The sequence below is a fragment of the Wyeomyia smithii genome, chromosome 3, assembly GCF_029784165.1.
Source record: "Wyeomyia smithii strain HCP4-BCI-WySm-NY-G18 chromosome 3, ASM2978416v1, whole genome shotgun sequence".
NCBI lineage: Eukaryota > Metazoa > Arthropoda > Insecta > Diptera > Culicidae > Wyeomyia > Wyeomyia smithii.
The window spans coordinates 186,940,998-186,968,149 of record NC_073696.1 but is presented as its reverse complement, the minus strand read 5'-3'; the positions used below and the strand labels follow the sequence as shown (position 1 = coordinate 186,968,149).

Here is a 27,152-nt window from a genome sequence, read left to right as displayed (position 1 = left end):
ACTACCACAGCGTGTATTATGTCAATCAAATTTCTACAATAGGTTTGGGAATACGATCAATATGTTTTTATGTTGACCCTGTTGATAAAAAGATGAAAATAAATTGTATTAAATATTGTGAAGTAATTTGACTGTAAAGTAGTTAAGATTTGCTGCTCGCTGTGGTGGACAACTTAGTAGCTGACGAAGCAATGCACAGTGGTTCGCCCATAGGCCAAGAATAGAAAAAAGTTTTTTTGTTTTCTGGCGATTATTGATTGAATGGATCGGTTATAGACCTGAGAATGCAGAAAAGCTGTTTTTGTTGGCCTATTTTATGAACAGTTTACTTTTGAGCCCTAGATAAGGAAAGGTGTTTGACACTAGCAAAATCAACTTAAACAGACGTGATTTTTTACATTGTGTACATATCCGCTGTAGAACAAATTCAATAGCTTCACCAGTTTATTTTCATCATGAGCACTCAGAAAACAGGTTTGTTTTGCTATTGCGGTGTTATTTGGATAGCTATGTGCTAAACTGTAATCATAATTAGTCGTAAGAGGGAACGTAGTATTAAAGTCAGAGAGCACTACTCATACTTAAAATCATGCAAACTTTTAAATGTGTTCCGCACCAAACGAAAGATTTAGGACATAAAAATGATTTTCTAAAGGTTCCAGCTGCAGGTATTTGCATCTTAGTCGATGACAAGCGGCTAAACATGGTTACTTTTTCGTTTGAATTTCATACTTTTTACATAGTTTCTTAAAAGGGTTGTGGTACATTCAGCTCAAATTTTCAAATTTGTTCCTAAACGTTTGTCTAGATTCGAATTTTGATATTTGGTGTTTTTTTTAGTTTTTAATTAGTTTATTTGACACGGCACGACACAATTTTTGTTTAACTGAGCCAAGTACATTTTTTTTTAAATTCCAAATTAGCAGAGAAAAGAGGGAGGCCTTTTTTTATTCTCGCGGCCGACTACGAGCTAGTGGGGATTTAAGGTGAGAGGAGGGGTATTACAATTTTGTTTTTAACTATACAGAATGTATTCATTTGTACGTGGCTAACCAGTGATGTTCTATTTGAGCAGTTTTGGTCTGAGGTGTCTGCGTAAACATAGAGATGCAGAGTCTTCGTTTTAGTGTCTCCAGCCGGGTGTATCATTCTCTTTCAGTTTGTGACAGAAATTGTATTCTAGCAAATAGATAAAAGAAATCAAATTTTAATGCCAGCATTTTTTATAAACCCGTATAGCTGTGTCATGTACTGGAGATCACCGCTTCCCAGAATGTCTCTAACGGGTACGTTCGGTTGTTTTCCTCGGGCCCGAAGGGAATCTATAAGCTCAGACCTAACACCACAGTATTCGGTACACGACCAAACAACATGCTCGATGTCATGGTAGCCATCGCCACAAACGCAGTGATTACTGTCTACAAGCCCTACACGAAAGAGAAGCGTGTTTAACGTATAGTGATTGGATATAAGTCTGGACATCACGCGAATGAAGTCCCGACCTACATCCAACCCCTTGAACCATGCTTTCGTCGATACCTTAGGAAAAATGGAATGTAGCCACCGTCCCAGTTCATCTGAGTTCCATGATGATTGCCAACTGTTGAGTGTTCTCTGACGCAAAATGCTATAAAATTCATCATAAGCAATTGGTCTTACATGAATATCGCCATCAATAGCACCCACTTTAGCTAAAGCGTCAGCCTTTTCATTGCCCGGAATGGAACAATGAGAAGGGACCCACGCTAAGGTAACCCGGTAATTTTCATCTGTTAAAGCACTTAAAAACCGCCGTATTTTCCCCAGGAAATACGGGGTGTGCTTCACAGTCTTCATCGATTGCAGAGACTCAATGTAACTGAGACTGTCTGTGAAGATGAAGTAGTGGTCTATGGGCAGGGTTTCGATGATCCCAAGAGAGTACTGAATGGCAGCTAGCTCTGCGACGTACACGGAAGCAGGAGCATCGAGTTAGTAGGAGGCGGTAAAATTTTCGTGGAAAACACCGAAGCCAGTGGACTTATCTAGATTAGATCCGTCAGCGTAAAACCTTTTATCATAACTAACATGTTTAAACTTATTGGAAAAATTTTTAGGGATCTCTTGGGGTCGCAATTGATCCGGGATACCAGAAATGTCTTGTTTCATGGTGGTGTCGAAGAATATAGCATTATTAGAAGTATCTAAAAGTGCGACATTGGAGGAATCGTATGAAGAAGGATTAATATCTTGAGCCATATAGTCAAAATATAAAGTCATAAATCTGGATTGAGATTGAAGGTCGACCAACCTCTCGAAATTTTCAATTACTAATGGGTTCATAACTGTGCATCGAATTAGCAACCGGTAAGAGAGATTCCAAAAACGATGTTTCAACGGAAGAATACCCGCTAGCACTTCGAGACTCATCGTATGGGTCGACTGCATGCACCCTAAGGCAATACGCAAACAACGATATTGTATTCGTTCTAGTTTGATCAAATGTGTGTTTGCTGCGGAGCGGAAGCAGAAACACCCGTACTCAATTACAGACAATATCGTTGTTTGGTAAAGCCTTAGAAGGTCTTCTGGGTGGGCTCCCCACCAGGTTCCGGTAATCGTACGAAGAAAATTAATCCTCTGTTGGCATTTTTGTGTCAGATACCTAATATGACAAGCCCAGGTGCATTTAGAGTCGAACCAGACCCCGAGATATTTAGCGACTAAAACCTGAGAGATCGTTTTACCCGTTAGTAGGAGCTGCAGCTGAGCTGGGTTATGCTTCCTAGAAAAAACGACCAGCTCAGTTTTCTCCGGAGAGAATTCGATACCCAGCTTAAGAGCCCATTCAGACAAATTGTCTAAGGTATCTTGCAATGGTCCTTGCAGATCGCTAGCCTCGCTACCAGTAATGGATACAACGCTATCGTCTGCAAGTTGCCTTACCGTGCATGAATTTGCAAGACATTCATCGATGTCATTGACGTAAAAATTATATAAGAGAGGACTTAAACATGAACCCTGGGGAAGACACATGTAACTAATTCGGGAAGTTGTCGAATCGCCATGTGAGAAATACATATGCTTTTCTGACAACAAATTGAGCAAAAAGTTATTCAAATTTGGTGAAAGTCCCTGCGAATGAAGTTTCGCGCTTAAAACTTCTACAGAGGCAGAGCCAAAAGCCCCCTTAATATCCATGAACGCAGAGGCCATTTGCTCTTTTCGAGCAAAGGCTAGTTTATTTCAGTAGAAAGCAACGCTAGGCAATCGTTCGTCCCTTTGCCCCGGCGAAAGCCAAATTGAGTATCTGAAAGTAACCCGTTTGTTTCGACCCATTTGTCTAACCGTAAGAGGATCATTTTCTCCATTAATTTCCGGAGGCAAGAGAGCATCGCAATCGGCCTATATGAATTGTGATCAGAGGCAGGTTTCCCGGGTTTCCGAATAGCAATGACTTTTACCTCCCTCCAGTCATGCGGAACAATATTTAGCTAAAGAAACTTGCTGAACAAATTCAACAAGCGTCTTTTTGCAGAGTCGGGTAGATTCTTCAACAGGTTGAATTTTATTCTATCTAACCCTGGAGCCTTATTGTTGCACGACAGGAGAGCCATTGGAAATTCCAACATCGAAAATGGAGGCTCTTCCGTAGTTACTAATAACGCATCGCGAAAGGTTTTCTGTTCCGGTACAGAGTCCGGACAGGCCTTTTCAGCAAAATCGAGTATCCAGCGATCGCTTTCATTCGAAACGTCACGGTTCCGCATGCGCCTGGCGGTATCCCAAAGAGTGCTCATCGCTGTTTCCCTCGACAACGCGTTTATGAACCGCCGCCAGTACCCGCGTTTTTTCGTCTTTACTAAGCTCTTCATCTGCCTGCCCAGTGCCTCGTACTTTCGAAGCAGGTTGACAGTGCCGTACTCCCGGATAGTTCGAACCACTGTGCAACGCTTCCAAGGTAACAGCAAAACGAGAGTCATCCCACACGTCATGCAAATGGCAATCTGCAACGAAGAGAAATTAGTTTCTTAGCGCCACAAAATGATTTAATGATGCGTGCAGTGGGCAAAATTTTTCTGCCACTCGCCGATATATTGCGGAAAGTGGTAAAACTCAGTTTTGTTCTCAGTACTCCAAAAGGATATTATTACTTCGTATGTATTGAAATATGATTTTTTTTTTAATTAAGGGAGGTTGTTAGCAGCTTAAGTACTTATAATAAATATTAGTAAACAATGTTCAAGAGAAACTGGATTGAAAAATTAGCGGGAAAAATTACTTTTATCACATCCACAATAACTATGAACAAATTAAAATCTGTTTTTTACCTTTTTTGATGCATGTTTTTGATCTGAATTCCAAAGACACATCAGCTTATAACTCAGGTTTTTTGTGAATTTTGAAACAAGTCTTTGTGAAATAAAACTCAATCGTATCGTTTGACATCAAAATTTCAAAATGGAAAAATCTTGAGTTGTGCCGGTGTTGCTCGAAATCGACGATATCCCCACCTGACTGTAAGGACGTGGCCGGCGCCGTTATTGGTCTATAAAAATCAGGTTATTGAATGATGCACAGTGAGGAGGAATTACCACTCCCAGTCGTTCTTTCAATTGATTCATTGTGCATCTTGAGTGGCTCGGACCCATCACGGAGTAGCAACCATTGATATGTACAGTCAGAACTAAGCTAAGCTATAGTAAATATTAGTAAATAATGAGTATGTGTGTCCAATCATGAATGGTGACTTCCTAACACTATAAGAAGAATTGTAATTTTAATTGTTAGCTTTCTCAATTAGGACTTATCATTCGTAGGGATTTAAAACTAATTGTCATAAAATGGAAGTAAACTTAATTGAATTGAGTTACTGCGAACCTATCACGTATCATAGTATTTTCTTACTATGATGCTTACAGTTCTTAGCATTAAATAGTACTCCGTTTCTTGATTTTAAGCTCAGGAAACTCATTTTTACGCCATCAATTGAAAATATGTGGTCATGGCCTGTATGTCGACGGTGCTTTCCACAAAGAAGGGAGAACCAAAACCTAGTGCTATGGAAGGTGCTGGTAGCTCTGTTAGTTCTTCAGCTATGAAAGGCAGCGAGATATTTGAAATCGCCGCATCGAGCCGCGTCGATCGAGTTCCCAGTAAAGAGGTTGGTTTGCAACAGTGATCGGATGAACCTCTACTGCCATCCGTTGCCGCTGTCGTTACTGCTGGTACCCGCTAATACTTAGTTAGAACCGTCCTAGTGGCCATCTATTAGTAAGCTGGTTGGTTTGAACAGAAGCAGGTTCTAATATAGCTTAGAGAGGGCATTCCAGGTTAACTAGTTATAATATTCTGTCAACCGTGTTAGGGAAAACTAGCATTCAACGAACGAGGCAATTCGACAATTTGAAAATTTTCAAGGCTTGATTATGCATTTCAGTGTCGTATAAGTGAATATAACAGAAGATGTCACACTCAGTTATGCAATATTTTATCAAGATGCTGTTGGGTGTTGCATATTGCAGAAGGGAAAAAAATCAGTTTGTGCTGAGACATGGAAGTAAAGTCGAGTTTACAACCGTCTTTGTCAATGCGTTCTAACATTTTGCCAGAAGTGTATTGAATAAACGAGAAAATATTGACTCTGTAATCGAGTATGCACTCAATTCGTTCTAGGAAGGACAATTTATTGTTTAATTCAATTTCGGATATGATGCTATTCGCAACTTTGTGCTATTTTCGACAGTGGCAATAAAGGGCACTCATTTGATAACACATTTTTTGGCACTGAAAATTTGACGGCTGACAGATTCTGATTGTCAACACCCACTGGTACCCACTGCGGCCACCGCTGCCTTAATCCGCTACCGCTGCTAATATTCGTTGCTGCTTGGTTCGGACCGTGCTAGTGGCCATCCACGAGTAAGCTGATTGGTTTGAGCAGAAACAGGCTCTTATTAACTAGGTTTAATATTCCTTCGATTGTGCTAGGAGAAGAAAGCATCCAGCGACAGAGGTCGAAAACGATGTTTCAACGAGGCTTTACAATTTTCAATAGTACAATAGTTCGAAATATCAAATTACAATTATCTACATTGAAGCGAATGCATAAATAATTTTCCAATCGATTGCTATAAGAGTGATAGAAATCGGTTGGAAACTGACTGAGTTTTAAATATTCGAAAGTTTACAATTTTTGTGAAGCTCTCGATGTTTTAGGATTTTCAATTCAAACCCCTATATATTTTGCCGTAATACGTTATTCTACGTCAAAGAATCTGCCTAGGGACTTTGAAAATCTGCATTTCACAAGCAAATTTGTAAATCTGGTGTCCTGGGTTGCCGTCTGTTAGTCATTTAACCGCTCGCAGTTATTTTTCCCTTTGAGTTTTTGGTTTGCGATACAATTTTATAGTTATCGTAACACTCTCACTCACGAGTTGAATCAATCCAAAGGTTTTAGACAATTCACTCGTCACTTCAGTTTCCTTCTCGAGATTGCGTTCAAAACATCACGTCGTATGAAGTTCTGAATCCAATAGAATTTTCTCATGAGAATTCTCTGATACGATTTTGATCATGCTTGCCTAGCACTATCAATTGTTCTCAACTAAAGTTATTTACTTGTTATCTATTTACTGGCACTTTTTAAAAAACGGATAAAATCTTATTTCTTTTTCATTGAATTAGGCCGTTACTCTCTTAATTGTTATTTGAAATGTTTCGGTAAGTTTTCGTAATATTTTCGGTTCATTATTTTGACGTAAAACTACGCCTCTCAAAATGTTTGGTTACATAGGGGTAAAATCTGAAAACGCAAAAAGGAAAAAATATGTCCAGTTTCAAATGGTAATAACGTATGAGGAAAAAAATCCGAACAAACTTTCAATTCCAAATTAAAATCTTGCGCAACTTATTTTTCTATACTTGTTTGTTTATTCAAGTAATGTTACTCATTTACAAACCTCATAGGAAAAACTCAGCTCTACATCGCGTTGATTTCCTGATCCTCTGGGGTACTTGCTTTATAGCTTCCTGAATTCCGGATGTTTCAATTGTTTTGAGCTCCATCTTGATTTTTCTCGCTCTGTAACCTTTATGGTAGACCATTCGCTTCAAATTTGCTCAGAAAGTTTCAAGAGACTGCCGCTGTGGCACATTTTGAGGATTGTTTCCTTTCGGAATTAACCCGATATTGCCTTGCCGCATATTCGCTAAAGTTGCATTAGCATAGTTTAACAATGCAAGAATCAATCGAATATTTATTGCCCAGCTTACGATATGATCACGCCGACCGACCAGTCGTTCCGCCCTTAATTTCGCTCGAACTTTGCACTCTTGCAAAGTGCATTTTCGTTCGGAACCAGATTTTTATTGAAGGTATTTTCATTCTCGAAGAGTTTGTCAATAATGTATATAACTGTTTTTATCCATATCCAAGATCTTTAGAATAGTGGAACACTTCACTTTTACATTTTTCTTCATTTCGCTCACAAAAATTGCAAATCAATTTACGACGATCTTTTTCCGACCACGCCTTTTTTCCAACTAGTCGTCACTTGACAGAATCGACTAGTCGTGTTACCGGTTATATAAAAGTAGAGCTTCATTTTGTGGAAAAGGATTTTTCGATTTGTGCAGCACTACAAAATCGTAGACCAATTCAAAAGTTGTTCGGATTTTTTTCCTCACTCGTTAAGTTGGTGGGTTTTCAATAGATTTCTTTCGTTCTGGTCGTAATCGATTGAAAAAAAACTATGGACCCACCCAAATGCAGAAAATTGTAATTTGATTATTCGAACTATTGAACTATTGAAAATTGTGAAGCTTTGTTGAAACACTAAAATCGACCTCTGATTGGTCGCTTGATGTCCCTAGCTAGTGAACCGGCAATGCTCTCTATGCGTTATATAAGAGCCTGCTTTTGCTCAAGTCAATCACTTCACTATTGGATAACCAAAAAGGCGGTTCTAACTAAACAGCAGTAAAAAACTGCCTTTGTGCGGTAGCATCAGCGGTAAATGCGTTGTCAAAAGCCAGCACTTCCTCCAGTGAAAAGCTCTGCCGTATTTTGGCAAGATACAAACGAGGATGTTGGCAATCAAAATTTGTCGGGCGTCGAATTTTCAGTGTGAAAACAGCTTTCCATTGTGTTATCAGGAACATGCCATGAATTTTGGTGCCCCTAGCCACCAGAGAAGTGTATCCCCTAGTTGACAAACGCAAAAAAATTACCCTGGTGCTTGAACTGTAAAAAAAAGATATAGCTCTTCAACCATTCCTGTGAATTTCGGTACCTCGAGCCACCGTGTGTCAAAAGATCGTGGGCAAACGAAGTGACTGGGGCACCAAAATTCACAAGAACGATTAGAAAGCTGGAATCCTCTATTTTTTCCAGTTTGAAGTCTAGGGGACAAACTGTGCCTTTTTCCTGGAGTATGTATTAGGGCTGCATTCAAATTGAAGCCCTGGCTATGCCAAGAAACTTTGTAAATGATGGATACACCCTGAGAACGTTAATAATTTTTGTTCGCTTTTTTTGAACGTTTGGTTATTGAAAAGAAATAAAAATGTGACCAAAAAAATAGAAGAGCGGATCGTACTGTAGACAGAGAGGTGAAGAAAAAGCTTATTTCCTTATAACTTCTGGAATGCAAGTTACCATGAAACCCCATCTTTTCAGCCCGACCCGAAATCACGTTACTCTGCTAAAACTGTGATTATGTGGTACAAGTCAATAATATGCCAAAACTCGAAAAACTTCTCTGTACTGAGTTACGACCTTCCGAAAGTTATTGGGTAGAAGCTAGAGTTAAAAATATTAATGATTTCAACAAATTTGTTTGAAATGTTTAATATTTTTAACTGCTGCTGCTAGCAATGACTATACGAGTACCGTCCCTTGTAGCTGGAGTACAAAGTTCATGATTTTATACCAATGAAGAATTTTGATGTTTTAAACGATTGAATTTGTGAGTCACGTTTCAAACTTATGAAATAAATTTACAGTTTTTGGGTCTCCAAAGTTTGTCGGAATATACTTTGGGTGATCCAATAAACCTCAACCCACCATGACTAAAATCTGCTGGTGACAGCTTCGGGCATGTGAAAAAACTCAACCTGTAACTTTGAAGCTAAATTAAATATAATTTTCTTGGCGCAATCAGATATAACGTGGCATAACAGTGAGAAATGTCCATATTTGCATTATTTATCGCATTGCAATGGAAGTAGAAAGAGAATAACAGAGTCGTGTCTAACATAGTATTTTGATGCCACAATTTGCGTGAGCACAAAGTAGCAAATTCTCACTGATCAAATTGACGTTTCGTGATTTGTCAGAGAACATTCATTAATCAGCCCGGAAACCAGAAGACAAACATGTTAACTATTTTCTCGTCCGTGCCCAAAGCACATGGACTGACAGACTAGCATTACCTACTAAAGCTTTCTAACTGAATCAAAACAATGTTATTAGCTAATGAAAGTTAACGAAAGTCACACAAAGTGTTTCGTTCCACCGGACGGCTGTCGCCGCCAGCAAACGGGTAGTTCGTGATGTAGGTAGGTTATGGTCGCACTGCTAGATCCGGGTATCCATAATGCAGGACGTGGTGCTCCTGCTGGGAGCTCTAAAAGGCAGGCGAAAGGCTACCAGCATGGAAAAGTACGCGATTGAAGCCGAGCGGGTGGCATTATAAAGTGTAGGCACCACCACTGCAAGCTACCGATTTGCGCTGCGAAAAGCATCCGTATAACGGAGTATTCTGCTCCAAACTCCTGCGGTGATTCGTACGGACAATGAATGCTGCCCAGGTGTTGCGCACATAGTATGAATAGAGTTAAAGCAGTAAAAATTGTCGACAGGGTATATTGCACTACCTTTGCACTGTTGTGATGATCATTGTATTGCTTTTGTACAGAAAATTGCTTCTAACAACGCTTGAAACTTATCCAACGATAATGTTTTGAGTCAGAAATTCTTAACAAAAAGCAAACAATCATAAAAAACCGAAAAAAAACTAGGGAAGAATACAATTCTGAAGCTTACATAACAAGCGGAAGGTAAAAACAGACAAAGGTAATCATTTAACGAGGCGTTGATTTTCGCTCCATGTGAAAGTAATTGAGTTACACACATATGTTTTTCCAGATGATGCAGACTGCATTTTCTGCACGAGGTGTTATGCAATTGCGAATAGGTACATTTGAGTAAATAGTGGAGAAAATGTGACAGACAGTTAAAGTTAGAATCGCTGAACGCTGAATCGCTGAACGACTCTCATCAACATTTAGTGTTACACAATCATAACGTCAAAGATGCTTGATGCAGTCATTGGAGAATGGGGATGATAACAAATGTGTGCACAGGGGCGAGGGTTAGGTTCAATGTTAATTTATTGAGGGTTAACAATCAAGAATGTGAATTAATGTCAGAGAGTTTAAAAAAATATAACGAATATATTAAAATGATTCTGGATGGAGGGCTAGAAATACCGATAGATCAAGAATAATCGAAAATCCACAACATGATAATAGGGTGTAAACAGTCACAGATTTTTTTTTTAAAAACACCTCGCAATAAAAATAGAGATACAGGGCGTTACTCTAGTTGCTTGTAATAATCTAGAAATATCAAATTCATCAAAGTATATTTTTAACATTGTTGGAAACTTCTCAAGATTTACCAGAACACTCACAAATTATATCTTAGACAAAATTGTATAGACTTGGGAGCGAAGAATATTATGTCAAACAGGCTTGAATTCAACAATGACTTCATGATAACTCCCGGAAAGGAATAGGGAAATCGGGATTATTATTTTGACAGGCAATATTTTATTACCCTGGATATCCCTCCAAGTCTGTCGTTTCATGTCAGAGACGAAGGGGTATTAGTATCACCAATACTACTGCAAATGAGTTGAGTGATATTGAAGTTAAGACGCTAGTTACAAGTTATTGGAAGTCATCGCGATGGAAATTTAGAAACCTGTACTAATAATGCTTGGGGCTTGATTCTAGTGTCATCCATTCGAAGGAGACAAAAAAATTTGCTCCTACATTTTACGACGTTTCAATCGGAACTCCACCATTTTGTGGAACACTAAGCCAAGCCGTCGCTTCTAGACAGTACTGGAGGGAGCTGGCCGGTTGCTATAGGCCCGGCACTACTACCGTGCGCTGCGGTTAAACAAGAATTCGTCAATTTTAATTTTCCAATTTTCCTAATTAAAATTAAAAAAAATTATCTTACTGATCGAACTCTGCAGGTTGTCTATCAGAATTCAAAATCTGATTAATTTCCTGTCAGAACAGGTGTGCCTCAAGGTTCAGTCTTGGGTCCAGTCCTGTACAACATATTCACTTCAGATCTTCCTGATTTGCCTCCAGGATGCACAAAGTCATTGTTCTGCGATGACACAAGCATTTCCGTAAAAGGAAAAAGTCTTCGTGTCATATGCAGTCGATTGCAGAAAAGTTCAGATATTTTTTCTTCCTACATGCAAAAGTGGAAAATTTCTCCCAATGCTTCTAAAACTCAAATGATAATTTTTCCCCATAAGACTAGGGCTTCTTTCCTCAAGCCAAACAATAATCACGTTATCATGATGAATGGGGTTATTTCAAGTTGGTCTGACAAAGTTAAGTACTTGGGACTAATTTACGATAAAAAACTTATTTTCAAAGAGCACATTTGAAGTATACAAGCAAAGTGTATCAAATATGCGAGATGTTTATATTCTCTCATTAATAGAAATTCCAAACTTTGTTGAAACAACAAACTTTTGATTTACAAACAATTTTTTAGACCAGCAATGCTTTATGCTGTACCGATCTGGTCAAGTTGCTGTTCAACAAGGAAGAAAACGCTCCAAAGGATTCAGAATAAAATTCGGAAATTGATTTTGAAGCGTCCTCCTTATAGACTTACTGGTGTTGAACCACTAGAAGCTATGTCAAATAAAATTATTAACAATTTACGACAAAAATCGTTGCAATCCTCAATTGCTACGATAAGCTCTCTTCATAGCCAATAAGTTAGCAATTAAGTTAGTTGTAAGTTTTCTTTCCTTTCTTGACAACTAGATTTAAATCCCTACGAATGATAAATCCTAATTGCGAAAGCAAACAAATCTTAACAATTAAAACTACTATTTTTCTAACAGTGTTGAGAAGTCACCATTTGTGATTGGACACACATACTCATTATTTACTTATATTCATCATAAATACTTAAGCTAGTAACAACCCCCTCTTATTAAAAAAAAAAAAGAATTCGTCAATCGCTACGATGTTCGATTCACCGACTCGTGTTTAATTATATGGAACAAGTGAAGCAAGAGCAGGAGACTAAGTAAATTAGGTTAAGTGAAGTTATGTCGGGAAGGTGAAATAAACTAGTGATGTAAGCCTATTTACGATTGTTTTAAAGTGCGAGATTCTCCCTGATTTACACCTTGAATTGCATTTGGTCCACGCGAACGTTGTAGGAACTTGTAGTTTACTAATTTGAGGGGTTTATTAGTCGCTTTTTCATTATAGTTTCGGAGTCGTATTTCGCTATATTTTAAACATTGGTTCACCCCTGTTGTATCGTGTGTGTGTGTGTGTGTGTGTGTGTGTGTGTGTGTGTGTGTGTGTGTGTGTGTGTGTGTGAACGAATTAGGAAGTGGTGAATGTAATGTAACTGTGAGCACGTTTCCAATTACCAGTACCAAAACCAGTATGTTCCGCGTCCATTGCTAGTGGGAATTAGGCAGGAGACGGATCAGATGATGGGAATTGGTCTTAGGACCGGATTTCCTTTCCTGACCTCCACCGGGGGCGACATAGTTGCTCATATGGGCGACCTACCCTAGATATGACCCCACTGCTTCGGCATCGGCATAGACCACCATGGGACCACACAGGCGACTAACTACTACAGTACAAATAAGCAACAAACGACAGGTGTGGAGTAATTACCTAATCCCGTTGCGCGAGGTGGCATCCAGCGGTTTCCGCAGAAAAATGCGGAGACGGATGCAGCAAAACCCGGTGGCGGAAAGGTTAAGACGCCAGTTTCCACACCGGATATAACGGTCGATGGTCCCTTGCTAGTCAAGGCCATCGAAAAAAGCAGGGACAAGCGGCCTAGGGTGGCAGCGCTTTAAAAACAGCTCGAGCTCGAGCTCGAATTCGTGGCGAAGAGGAGCAATATGTCCAGGGATTTAAAGCAGGGCCTTCTCCTACTTCGGACTACCATCGATGAAGCTTAAAGGGAGTACACTCCGGGATCCGCGTAAATAAAAACCGCGTACATTCCGGAATCCGCGTAAAACCGCGTTTAACGCGACCTTGTGGCTTGGGTTGCCTCCGAAAAGGGGGAGAGGACAAGGAGGGCAACTAAATCTAAGCAGGTTCAGACCGATGCCTTCATGCCCTCATTCGCCGCGATCTGCTTTACGGAGCTGGTTGGTAAGCGAATGAGGCATGCTCCGGGGAAGCTGCCCCCGATAAAGTGATGAAGTGATGAAGGCTGATGGAGCTAGTCTCACGAACCGGCCGGAACATCGACCGGAGCGGCGACTGCGGGAAACCCAGGGGCACAAGGAGGGTAAAATGCGCCAAGACGGAGCGGCAATAGAACGTCTGCCAAATGTCGATACAGCGAGGAGCATGGGGACGCCCGCATATTTTAAACTGACGGGTCTGAGTACTAAGAAGTCTTGAGGAAATTGAGGAACGAAATCAAGATCAACGATTTAGGGGCAGATGTGCGGACCATCCGTGGATTGGTTTCTACACGGCGGTGACTGAGCAGGTGCTGGGCAAAGAGGTGCTGGCTCGGACACTCATCTCGGGGGTGAATCTTCAGCTTAAAAACCTGGATGAAATCACCGAGGGGTGTGATGTTGCATAAGCCCTTAAAGAGAAGTGTGGAGTTGAGTTGGCCACTGAGTCAATCCGCCTCTGAAAAAGTCAAGCAGGGACCCAGGTGGTCTCCTTCCGACAAGCATCGGCAGATGCGAACCTAGCACTAAAGAAAGGCAAGCTAAGGATCCAACATCCGGACGTTTGCTCCCGGTGCTTTGAGGGTGGACATAAGTCCTGGACTTGCAAGGGGTCCGACAGGAGTCTGTTATGTGGGCGTTGCGGTGGTGCAGGCCATAAAGCGAAGAATTGCATGAAGTCTCCCAAGTGCATGGTATGTTCTGAAAACGGGATGCCAATCACATTAGGGGGCCACAGATGTTCAGTCGGTAAGCCGGCTGCGAAACCTCAGGCATAAGGGTAACACAACTGAACCTGAGCCGCTGCTATGCGGCTCAGCAGCTGCTATACCAAGCAGTCACTGGGTCGCTTTCGGACATCGCCATCGTATCGGACTTCTGCCGCATCCCTCCCGAAAAGGGTAATTGGGTTGCGGATAAATCCAGTATGGCGGCCGTATGGACGACGAGTAGACTACGAATCAGAGGGGTCAGATTCTGTTTTAGGCTTTGGCAAAACTCAACTTAGATCTGGCAAACGTTGGGACCAAATATACATATGGCAGAAATGGTGCGAAGTCGATAATCAATGTGACTTAATCCATTTCACTGGAGGATAGACGATCGCTACAAAAAAAAAGCGACCAGCAGTCGGTTTGTAGAAAACAAAGCGAGGCAGCAAGTGACGGGTAAAGCACTCACACCGTCTGCGGCTGGAAGACATCGCATTTCGGTGCCGAGGTATTCAAAGAGGCAATGAAAAGAGAGTGCGATGGAGGCAATTGGCTCTGCCCGACAGCTGCCCAACTAGTTACCATACTATCGCGGGCGTGCGACGCTACCATGCCTAGGACTCGCCACCCTAGGAATGGAGTACTTGTTTACAAAACGGAGGAGAGTCAGAAGAGCGTCCCAATTACCGCAGGAGTTCCAGAAGGTTCATCCTGGGACCGGTGTTGTGGAGTGTCATGTATGACGGGGTGTTGAAACTCAAGTTCCCTGAAGGAGTTGTGATAGTCGGCTTTGCAGACGACATTACGCTAGAGGAGGTCGAGTTGACGGCCGCACACTGTAAACGCAAGGTCGAAGACTGGATGTATTCCAGGAAACTGGAGTTAGCGCACCATGAGACGGAGGTCACGGTTGTGAATAACCGCAAATTAGAGCAACAGGCGGTGGCCAGAGTCGGAGACTGCATAATCACCCCAAAGCGATCTTTGAGGCTCTTGGGGGTTATGGTTGACGATAAGCTCACATTTAAGAGTAACGACAACTAAGCTTGGCAACTAAGCTAGGCTTCAACGGCTATTGCAGCATCTCGAATGATGTCGAATAGCTCATCGGTGAATGGCAGCAAGCGTAAACTTCTTGCCAGTGTGGTCCAAAGCGCTAGGTACTAACTAGTATCCGGATGGGTCGAGAGGCGCCATGGAGAAGTTAACTCCCACATTAAACAGATCCTGCCAGGTCATGGTTGCTTCAGGCAGTACCTACACAGGTTCAGGCATGCGGAGTCCCACGTGTGCCCCGAGTGTGTGGATGCGGAAGATACTGCTGAGCATGTCTTCTTCGTATGTCCTCGACTTGCGCGTGCGTGGAGCGACATAATAGTAGTGAGCCAGCCAGATACTACTTCGGACAACTCAGTTCAGAAGATGTGTGAACATCCTGACATGTGGAGGGCGGTTTGTGCAGCCGCCTCTCAAATAGTCCTTAAGTTGAATACAAGACCACCGACACTCCGCCAGTATTAGCTAACTGTCAGTCTCCTGGTTAGTTAATTAATTAGCAAGCAGAATTATTAGATCCAGGAGGTTAGACAGAGCATAAAAGCCGCTCCCTGAAACAATATCTGGTGGTAGTTCCGGGGAGTTTTATATGCTGAAGACTGGAGGGTTTCTAGTGCGTCGAACCCCACACTACCTGAGTTTGATCTCTCAGGTTTTTGGCAGCAAATTTTCTTTCTACCTGAAATCAAAAGAAGGCTGTCTTCTAGGAACCAGAAGTTGTAACCTTGATTTTGCGTCTTGGGTCGACAGCTGGCCATGGACATCAGCCTTATTACGAAAGTACTCATATAAGGGAGGATTTCGTCATTGTTGACTGTTTCTCAGACATCGGAAGTCACAACCTTGAACATCAAAATGGTACCTTTAGTTGATCTCCGATTTCTATGAAAAATTCTGGTTTCTGATATAACCATATGGTGTGATATTCACTGGGTTTTTAGGAACCGAAAGTCACCATTTTGAATTTAGAAATGGAGTCTGAAGTTTATTTCTAGTTTCTGAGCATCTATCTAATTCCAGAAAAATCTGATTGGGTGGGTAGCCAATTCTGGAAGTCACCATCCTGAATTTAAAAATATCATCTGAAGTAATTTTTTAACCTAAGGGCATCATCTCGAATCCGTGGTATTTGGCCATTTAGACCGTTATCCCAAAATCGGAAGTCATCATCTTGAATTGCGAAAAAGGAATCTGGAGTTGACATCTGTTATCTGAGCATAATCTCGATTCAACAAGCACTCTACTATTTTAGATGTTAAAAACCAATTATTTTAGACTGTTTCACAAAACCCGAAAGTCACAATCTAGCTCTTTGAAACAGCATCTGGGGTCGATTTCTGAGCCCTGGATATCATCAAGGTTCCTTAACTATCGATATTGGACGGTATTTGGCTTTTTTGTTCTGGTCAATCGAAACCTGCGTTCAAAACAATATTATGATTTTTCAATAGTTATTGTAGTACTTAGCATCATAAAACCACAATTCTCCGCAATTTGGCGGATGCTTTGCTAATTTTCCAATCGATTGCTAAAAAAATGAAGGAAACCTGTTGAAAACTGACTGAGTTATTATCATTTGAAAATGCAGAATTTTTGTGACAAAATAAAAAAAAATGATTCCAAAACATTATTTGTAATGCACCAAAAGTTTATGGATCTAAGAATAAAGAAGATGAAATAACATGGTTAATTTTCCCGAAAAAATTTTATTCCCCGATTTGCTCGAACCCTACAACTTTCAAAATATAAAACTCAGAAGCCATGCATGTTATTTATTATGTGACATATTAATAACAACTCTGGAAGACAATAATAAAAATTATCTCTGTGAAATATTTACAAAAACATTCACCAGGCAAAGAAAAGTAATGAAACTTGTCCAATTTCGAATTCCTTGATTTTGGTTAGTACAAAAATGCAAAATATGCAATTTTGGGATACTTACTATTGTACTACACTGGAGTCGCTTTTTACGCGGGATATTTTTATGCGTTTTTTTAAACGAGATATCTTTAAAATAACGTGGATTATTTCTACTCAATTCGGAAGAATAATTAATTATTTTAATCTAATCTCTTGAATGCGGTACAACAAACCGCGTAAAAAGCGACTTCTGTATATTATAAAATGTCGAGCCCTGTGGAACACAAATTTCAAACAATTAGAGCTGAGAACAAGGCCAAATATAATTCAATGGCAATTTTGAAATCCAAAGTGGTGACCTCCGGGGTTTGGAAAATAGCCAAAAATTGCCAAATACCACCCTAAATAAATATTAAATAAGTATTAAATAAAGCCAAAAATTTACCCCAGCCATTATTTTAAAATCCAAGGTGTAAATTTGCGGTAGCTAGAAAACAACCAAAAATGAACAAATACTACCTAATATGAACAATCATATTCTGAAGCGAGATGATGGAAGATTTAAAAATGGTAATTTCTGGTTTCTTGGAAATAGCCTAAATGACCAGACACCGTCCAATATTGATATTTTCGGAACCGGAAAATTATCCAGATGCAATTTTGGAATCCAAGATGGCTCTATGGTTCTAAATTTTTAAATCTTCCATCCCGAGCTACAAGCGTGGGTTGCCAATCTCTTATGGATCACAACAAAAGTCATAATAGTAGGAGTACCAATCAAGATTCAGCATCTAGTTTGAATGCCATTCTGTTATTTTCCAGAAAAACTTCGAACTTTTGATTTGACTTCAAACGCTTTCTACCAATTTTCAAATTAATTCTCAGTTTGATAAAGCAAACAAAAAATCATTCTCGTTTGTCTCTCAACTTATTCTAAGTAGTTCTCAAAAAAACAGCCAGTCAAGAGTAAAATCGACCCTCTGCTGATCATAAGTATTTTACAGATAACGAAACCCAGCATCGACTGCCTTTGCTGATAACTTACACCAGCCTGAATCTGATAAATACAAACTGCCTACCATTCAAAACGAAGCATGTTCACGGTACCTAAGAATGGGACAGCGGACTTACGTTTGTCATTCCTACTATATTTATACAGGTTCGCCAGGCTCTGGAATGGTTGACAAGGAAAATCATCAACTACACAGCTCATGACAACTCTGCTCCCGGAGGACATGCAAACCGTACGCATCGAAGTACGAAGCTAATTAGATTTCTCACCCAAACAAACAATCACTGCCATTCATTCGATCAATTCGTTTATAATGTTCCTGCTCGTTCCGAATCGTTCTTTTTTTGTACAATCAATTTCCGTGCCGAAAGGATGCCGACATTATAATCTTCGTCACCACTGTCGTCATTGGCAGCTTGCCGTTCTGCTGCTGCTGTTTCCGTTTCGCTCTGATCGATTGTACATCCTGTTGTGCTGATTCCGATTCCGGCAATAGCAGAACTTTTTATTACGTTACCTTTTTGTTCTCCTTGTAAATGATTTGTTTGACAATTTTCTCATTGTTTTCTATGTCTGCTCTGTTCTCGTTTCAGAAATAAAAATTCATCCGGGCGGAGTACAAACAAGCGACGATCAATTAAATATAATTGGAGGTAGGTATGTGATGGAGTGGAACCTTGCGCTCCGGAGTATCGGAAGTAGTGCAGTTTTCAATCTTGTTTTCTGTATCCATCTCGTGTTGTCGCGTGTACTGTGACGTAAACTCGAACTTTGTTCGACCATAATCCGTTGTACCTATTACGGTTCGTGGTTTTAATTGAAGTAGAAGTAGTGGCGTAGTCAGCACAGCACAGCCGAGTTGTCGATCAAATTGATATTGGTGCAGTTTTATTTTGCGGTTCATCTTTTAACCTTTCATCCTTTGATGTTGGACGCTTTGATATCAAACTACATTCGAATACCAGCGCTCACTCAATCCTGTGAAATTTATTTGAAATTGGGTTAGATGGTGTTGCTGCCATGCAGCGCTATGGAAACGAAAAACTAAACTGATGCTAAATATTCATGGCTTTGAAGTTACCTATTAAACTGATACTGCCTCCAACAGTGCGATTGTCATGGAACATGAAGTGTGCAGTTTGTTACTGTATATTTCATTTTATTGACCGTGATGATGTCCACTTCTTGCATTGTTATTAAAATGTTGCCTCTTTAGTTTTGGAATTTACAGCGTCGGTGTGAGTGTAATATTTATTTTCCATTTTCTATTTTTATCATTTGTATATGTGACGTGTGTCAGAACCACGTGTTTTCAATAGCCGCGTGTACTTTTTTCAACTTCGTTTGAAGATATTATAACGAATGTGGCCGCTAAATGCCATAAGAAATTGTATCGTGTAATGAGAAGGTTTATTCACAGCAGAATTTTGTTTATTGGAAATAAAAAGTTCGAGAGGTAATTTCACTATACAAAAGTGTTCCTGAAACTTAGATTTTATTTTTAAATTGTACACTGAGGCCGAATGATTTAATATATGATATTATATAAAATTGATGAAATAGAACAGATTTTAAGATAATGACCCTGTCGCATAGCTTTTGCTCGTTTACTGTGTAAAGAAAAGGGTGATTGCACGACGACGTCATAAAAAAAGAAAAGAGATTTGACAGTTCAGAAAGGTTTGTTTCCATGAAATTTCGGATCAGATTTTTTAAACATGCTGTTCATTGTCCTGTAAAATAGGCTTTCATATTCATAATTTTTCCGATTCATAATAATTGTTTTCATTTCAAACAGCTCAAACTCGCTCAACGATGAATCGAAAAAAATCCTACTCCTTGTAAACAAATCTCCTTGAACTGCTAAAAAAGTGAAGTTAAATTTTGTGTGTAACGACCTATTTTGTAATGTTTTTCGCTGGGCAGTGGACGCAAAAAAACTCGGTGAACCTTAAATTGGTTCAAGCTCGAATCAAACTAAGAACAGTTAAAAAAAGTTAAAGCTCTAAAGTTCAAGGTCCAGCGTACCAAAGGAAGGTTAACTTTCAAGACGTGTAACAACCGCAGTACCCAAAGTATATTCAAACCAGACTGCGAGCGTGAAACCAGGAGTTCGGAAGTTGTACGACATAATTTGCCGAAAGGTCCGTTTATATTGTTGGTAAGGAGAAAGTAGACGCGGCAGACACATTTATTTTTACTGGAAGGTTGGTCGAAAGGTGGTGACTTGGCAAGCAATTTGTTTTCGTGGAACAAATGTTTTTTCTAAGCTGTTCATTGCATCGGGATGAACGAATGCGGTTATCTTCACAAGCCACGGTGTCTGAAAGGGTTTGTATTGCTACTCATTCGTCAATATAACGACTCTGTGATGTTTTGGTCGAATCTTATATCATGCCATTATCTAGGATGACCGAATTCGAAATCTGAAAATGTAATTTTTGTGTTAAAAGACTATAAACTTTCAAACTGCCATATTGAGCGATTTTGTGCTCTAGTGAAGGCGCATCTTCGTAAACACGTGTAGCTGGCAAAAACTTTCGGACAATCCAGAAAACAAAGGGGGGAATTAAATGTAACAATGACAAATACGTCTGTGCTAAACATTACAAGGGCATTCAAGGGAAAAGTTTTTATCGATAAACTAGCTGACCCGGCAAACTTCGTCTCGCCTATTTTAGTGTTTAATATTTTTGAACATTTCAAATTCATTGATTCCTTGCGATTTGTTTATATCATTTGAAATGATTGGTTTTATCGAATTGTCAACATCCTCGACTTTTGGCTTTTGTACATCACCTCTATTCCGGAAATATATTGAAAGCATTTCAGTTATTTTCGTTGTTTTTTAGAGACTAAAAGTGGTCATCTTCGAATTAAAAATGGTGTCCAGGGTCAATGCTTGGCTTCTATACATCATTTCGATTACGGAAATATCCATATGTAGTAGTATTCGGTTATTTTCGGCTGTTTCCCAGAAGTTGCCATTTTACAATTCAAATTGGTATCTGAGGTCAATTTTTAGCTACTTGCATCATTCTGGATCCGGTGATACACATATTGGGTGGTATTTGGTCACTTCAGGCTATTTTTCAAAAACCGTAAGTCGCCATCTTGGATTTTAAAATGTCATTTGGAGACAATTCCTGACCCCTGAGCGTCATTCTGGTTAGAGAAACACTCATATTGGGTGGTATTTTGTCATTTTTGGCTGTTTTCCAGACACCGGAAGTCGCCATCTTATAATTCAAAATGTTGTCTGAGGCCGATTTGTGGCTTCAGTGCATCATAAAAATCCCGGAAATACCCATATTAGGTGGTAATTGGTCATTTGCCGATGTTTTTCAGAAACCGGAAGTTGTCATCTTGAATTTCAAAATGAAATGGCATTAGGAGACAATTTTTGGCCTCTGAGCGTCAATCTGGATGAAGAAACACTCGTATTGGGTGTTATTTGGTCATTTTCAGACACCGGAAGTCGCCATCTTACAATTCAAAATGTTGTCTGATGTTGATAGGTCGATTTGTGGCTTCAGTGCATCCTAACAGTTCCGGAAATACCCATATTGGGTGGTATTTGATCATTTGCCGCTGTTTTTCAGAATTCGGGAGTCGCTATCTTGGATTTTAAAATGGCATTTGGAGACAATTTCTGGCCCCTGTGCGTCATTCTGGTTGAAGAAACACCCATGTTGAGTGTTATTTGGTCATTTTCGGCTGTTTTCGAGACACCGGAAGTCGCCATCTTACAATTCGAAATGTTGTCTGAGGTCGATTTGTGGCTTCAGTGCGTCATAACAATTCCGGAAATACCTATATTGGGTGGTATTTGATAATTTGCCGCTGTTTTTCGGAAACCGGAAGTCGCCATCTTAGATTTCAAAATGGCATTTGGAGACAATTGCTGGCCTCTGTGCGCCATTCTGGTTTAAGAAACACCCATATTAGGTGTTATTTGGTCATTTTCGGTTGTTTTCCAGACACCGGAAGTTGCCATCTTACAATTCGAAATGTTGTCTGAGATCGATTTGTGGTTTCAGTGCGGCATAACAATTCCGGAAATACCTATATTCGGTGGTATTTGATCATCTGCCGCTGTTTTTCGGAATCCGGAAGTCACCGTCTTAGATTTCAAAATAGCATTTGGACACAATTTCTGGCCTCTGTGCGTCATTCTGGTTTAATAAACATTCATATTAGATGGTATTTAGTAATTTTCGGCTGTTTTCCAGACACCGGAAGTCGCCATCTAACAATTCGAAATGTTGTCTGAGGTCGATTTGTGGCTTCAGTGCATCATAACGATTCCGGAAATACCCATATTGTATTCGGTCATTTGCCGCTGTTTTTCAGAAACCGGAAGTCGCCATCTTAGATTTCGAAAAGGTATTTGGAGATATGCCAGAAAAAGGAAGGGTGTCGAAACATTATGGACATGTTTGTTACCCCCAAAAACATGCACTTGCCAAATTTGGTTATATTTGCTTGATTGGTTCTCGAGCTGTGCAAAATTTGAGTTTCATTTGCATGGGAGGGGTGTCAAACCATTATGGATATATTTTTTACCCCTAAAAACATTCACCTGCCAAATTTGGTTCTATTTAGTTGGTTAGTTCTCGAGATAAGCAGAAATTTGTGTTTCATTTGTATGGAACCCCTCCCTCACAGAAGAGGGAGGGGAGTCAAACCATTATGGACATATTTGTTACCTCTAAAAACATTCACATACCAAATCTGGTAGTATTTGATTGATTGGTTCTCGAGCTGTGCGAAATTCCTGTTTCATTTGTATGGGACCCCCCCCTTCCAGAAGAGAGAGGGGTCTCAAACCATCATAGGAACCTTTCTCGGCCTCTAAAACCCCTACATACAAATTTTCACGTCGATCGGTTCGGTAGTTTCCGAGCCTATATTGATCAGACAGACAGACAGACCGGACTGCTTTTTTATAGGTATAGATTGTTTAAAGACTACTTCATGCAAATGTTGAACACGGTTACAACAATATCGCACGCTTAGCCTTGGGGCTAATAGCGGTCTCGATCAACAAGATTAGTTGAGAGAATTTGTTATCGATATTGTTTTTGGCACATTATGTATGTGTAGGATAAGTACAACGATACACCGTGCCCCAGTGCTGAGTCGAGAAAATTTCCAGCTCGAAAAGATCCTCGACCTGATCGGGAATCGAACCCGACATCACAACCGTGTGGGAGAGCTAGCCGACCGACATCGCTAACGACAGAGCCACGGGGACCACGGTTGCATTTCGAATATTTAACACGGAAGGTACAGTTTTGCGTTATTATTTTCCAGCATTGTGGCATGACATTTAACAAAAACTCATGTTATGCTATCTTCTAAGGCCTCAATAGTGTTGGCCTCGTCCATATATACCAACGATCTCACGTAGTGTCACAAAATCAGTCTGGTGGCGTCAAATCGCATGATCCCCAACAATGATCTCCAACAGCTAAAACGAGAAATAAATTCATTTTTTCATCTTATTTATTTTTTAAATTGTTTATCAATTCGCGCACTGTGTAGCATGTAGCTATGACGACAATAAAATGGCCGTAACCGGCAAAAAACATTTTTCACAGTGCATAAATTTTGATAATAAATTTTTACGTTTTGTAATCGTTGTTCATTTGTAAGTGTTTTTATAATAAAATGACATAGTATACTAAACATTTTTGATTTCGTCAGATGACGCCATTGCTGCCAGCATAAAAAAGATCATTAATTTTACTATTCACTCAGCTAATTGGATTCTGGCCTCTCGGGCCTGAAATTTCTGCATATAGCGGTATTTGACTATTAGGGCTGTTTTAGATAGAGATTCCACTGGGGCTTCTAGAGGCTATAGAAACAAATCAATAAAATTTATTTTCGGAACCGGGGTGATATACATAGACCCAAAAATGACTCCAGATGCCTCATAAGCGCCTTCCGGTTTCCGAAAAACAACCAAAAATGATTGAATACCACCCAATTTTCGGAATCGGGACGATGCTCTGAAACCATTAAATGACCCCAGACGCCATTCTGGATCCCAAGATGTCGACTTTCGGTTTCTAGGAAACAACCCAGAATGGTCGAGCACCCCCCAATACGTGTATATCTTAAAATCAAATGACGCTCTGAGACCGAAAATCGACTTCATACGCCATTTTAAAATTCTAGATGGTGACTTCTGGTTCGTCTGGTGTCGTATAAAGGTCTCTTGGCATCATACTCATATGCGATGGTAGTTGGTCAATTTTGGATGTTTTCCAGAAACCGGAAGTCACCATCCTAAAGCCAAAAATCGCGTTTGTAGTTTATATCTGGTGTCTGCGCTTCATCCCGATCCCCGAAATACTCAAAAACAAGTATTTGATTACATTTTGTTGTTTTCCAGAAACCGGAAGTCGCCTTTTGGAATCAAAAATGATGTCTGGCGTCGTTATCCAGTCTCTGGTCATCATCTCGATTACGAAAATACACATATTGGAGGGTATTCGACAGTCTTCGGTTGCTTTCTAGAAACCGGGAGTCACCATCTTGAAATTCAAAATGGCGTATGGGCCATTTTCCGATCTGTGGACATCATTCCAGTTGCGAAAATATATATTGGGTGGTATTTGGTCTTGTATTTTTCATTGTTTCTTTGGCTTCTAGAAGTCCCTATCTATTCCGAGAGGACCATTTTGAAAGCATATCTACAAAACTATTCAAATGGTTGCAAGATTCAATTTAAAACCTAAATTAATCCACCTAGCGGTGAGACCCAGCCTTTCTCCTTCGAACTTATAATTTGTTAAAATAGATTTACTCCAACACTTAAAAAATACACCTTGATTATTTCTGCTGGATTTGTTATTCATTCTAAAAAAAAAAAAAATTTGGTAGCCAACAGCACAACTATACCGAACATTTAAAATTTATCATATCATCGGCTTCGTGCAACACTGGTACAACTCAAAATTTTGTATTTTTGAGTTTTTTATGGCAAACGATGCCAAATACTGTTAAGTTTCATCACACGAAATCCCATTTAGAAAATCACAAAAACTCCGGAGTTATGAGTAGAAGTGCCTTTGCTGCACAAATCGAAATTTCTCCATGAAGTTAGTAAAAATAAGGTTTTAACTTGGACAACGTGAGCACGTAATATGTGCATAATAGACCCAAATGTGTTTAATAAGGATTGGTAATCTTAAACTTCAAAGTTTTATCGAAAATCGAAAAATAAATTTTTGACGCAAATTTTCAAACGCGTTTTCCTCGAAACTATGTTTTTTGAGTTGTGCCAGTGTTGCACGAAACCGACGATATGAATATAAATTAACACATATACATGCAAATAACATTAAATTCTTTCAACTATATGATGCGAATTTGTTATTGATTGTGGTATAATCGATTTGTACTCACATACTGCCTATAAATATTCAGATTCTTTGAGTCAACGTTAGTCAGTAGATTTCAAATAATGTATAATTAAATGTTGTTCCTTATACATTAATTTTAATGATCTTATCAGTGAAATTGAAATTCTTTGACGCAGTTGATATTACTGATCGTTTCTGAGAGGCATCCAATGAATGGCCAAATACCAATCAATATGGGTTCTTGAAACCTGGATTGTGCCCAGTGGCCAGAATCCGACCTAAAACCCAATTTTCAATCCAGATGACCACTTCTGGTTGCCTGATAATCATAAAATCAAAAAATTCATCATAAAATTGCCGAACTGCCTAATCTGGGTATTTCAATGGCGAAGATGGCAACATTTTAAATTTCTAGACAGTAGCTTCCGGTTTCTACCAGTCTAAAAGGGACAAACATTACCCAATGTGAGTTTTTCAGTACCCGGGATGATGCTCAGAGACCAGGAATCAACTTCATACTTCATTTTGAAATCCGAACTTGTGACACCTGTTTTCTTTAAATAAGTCGTGTAATCTTTGAAAGAAGAGATTTTCAATATTTTTACAATTTAACACATAATGGATAAAATAAAAGTCCGATTACACTGGTCAACACAAGTGTTGCCCCGAAGGTCTAGCTAAGAAAAAATGAAAAAAAGCTTTTCCTGTGAATTTTTTTCTCTCTAGGGCAACTATTATGAGCCTTAGAGCAGCATTTTTTTTCGATTTTGTCAACCAGTGTTATAATCAAATTAAATGGGTACCAATAAAGCAACTAAACCTCCAATTTAAAACTAAGATTGTTGAAATCAGTGATGCCATCTTTGGCAAAACGAGTGAATTTGATAAAGTTTTCTGAAGACGTTTCTTTTCATAACCTTCGAACTACATGTTCAATCATCATAAAATTCCTTATTTAGGAGTTTTAAAGACCTATTTACCTATACCTATTTTGTTCAAATCGGTTGTGTAGTTTCTAAGATAATGGAGTATCATAACTTTTATATTTTGATACATAACAGACAAAGTTACAGTCCGTTATAATAAAATTCAATAGGGTTTTATCAGGCATTTAGACCTTTCTATTGCAACTTATTTTGTGAAAATCGGTCCATCCATCTCTGAGAAAAGTGGGTGAGTTAAAACAGTCTTAGAAACATGTTTCTTGTCATAGCCTGATTTCACATTATTATACATAACATACAAAGTTGAAGTCCAATAACAATAAAATTCAATAGGGTCTAATGGGGCAATAAGATCTTCCATATGACACTGATTTTGTGAAAATCGGTTCAGCCATCTCTGAGAAAAGTGAGTGAGTTTAAACAGTGTTTGAAACATGTTTCTTTGCATAACTTTTGAACTACATGTCCAATTATTATAAAATTATTTCACGAATGGTTCAAAAAACAAGCCCGTTCTTTTGATACTGATTTTGTTCAAATCGGTTTTGTAGTTTCTGAGATAATGAAGTTTTGTGATTTTCACATTTTGATACATAACCTCGAAACTAAAAATCCGATTACATTAAAATTCAATAGGGTCTTATGGGGCAATTAGACCTTTCATTTGCAATTAGTTTCATGAAAATCAGTCCAGCCATCTCTGAAAAAATCGA

General features: G+C 39.4%; 1 protein-coding gene across 4 annotated transcripts in view; it reads left to right on the top strand.

The window, feature by feature from the left end:
- Nucleotides 1-27,152, top strand: part of LOC129732763 (lachesin) — a 319,022-nt gene that overhangs the window by 280,551 nt on the left and 11,319 nt on the right. For all 4 annotated transcript variants that reach the window (XM_055693966.1, XM_055693963.1, XM_055693964.1 and 1 more), the window contains one exon: nucleotides 18,713-18,772. In XM_055693966.1, coding sequence (XP_055549941.1) covers nucleotides 18,713-18,772 — 60 coding nt within the window. The remainder of the gene's footprint in view (nucleotides 1-18,712; nucleotides 18,773-27,152) is intronic.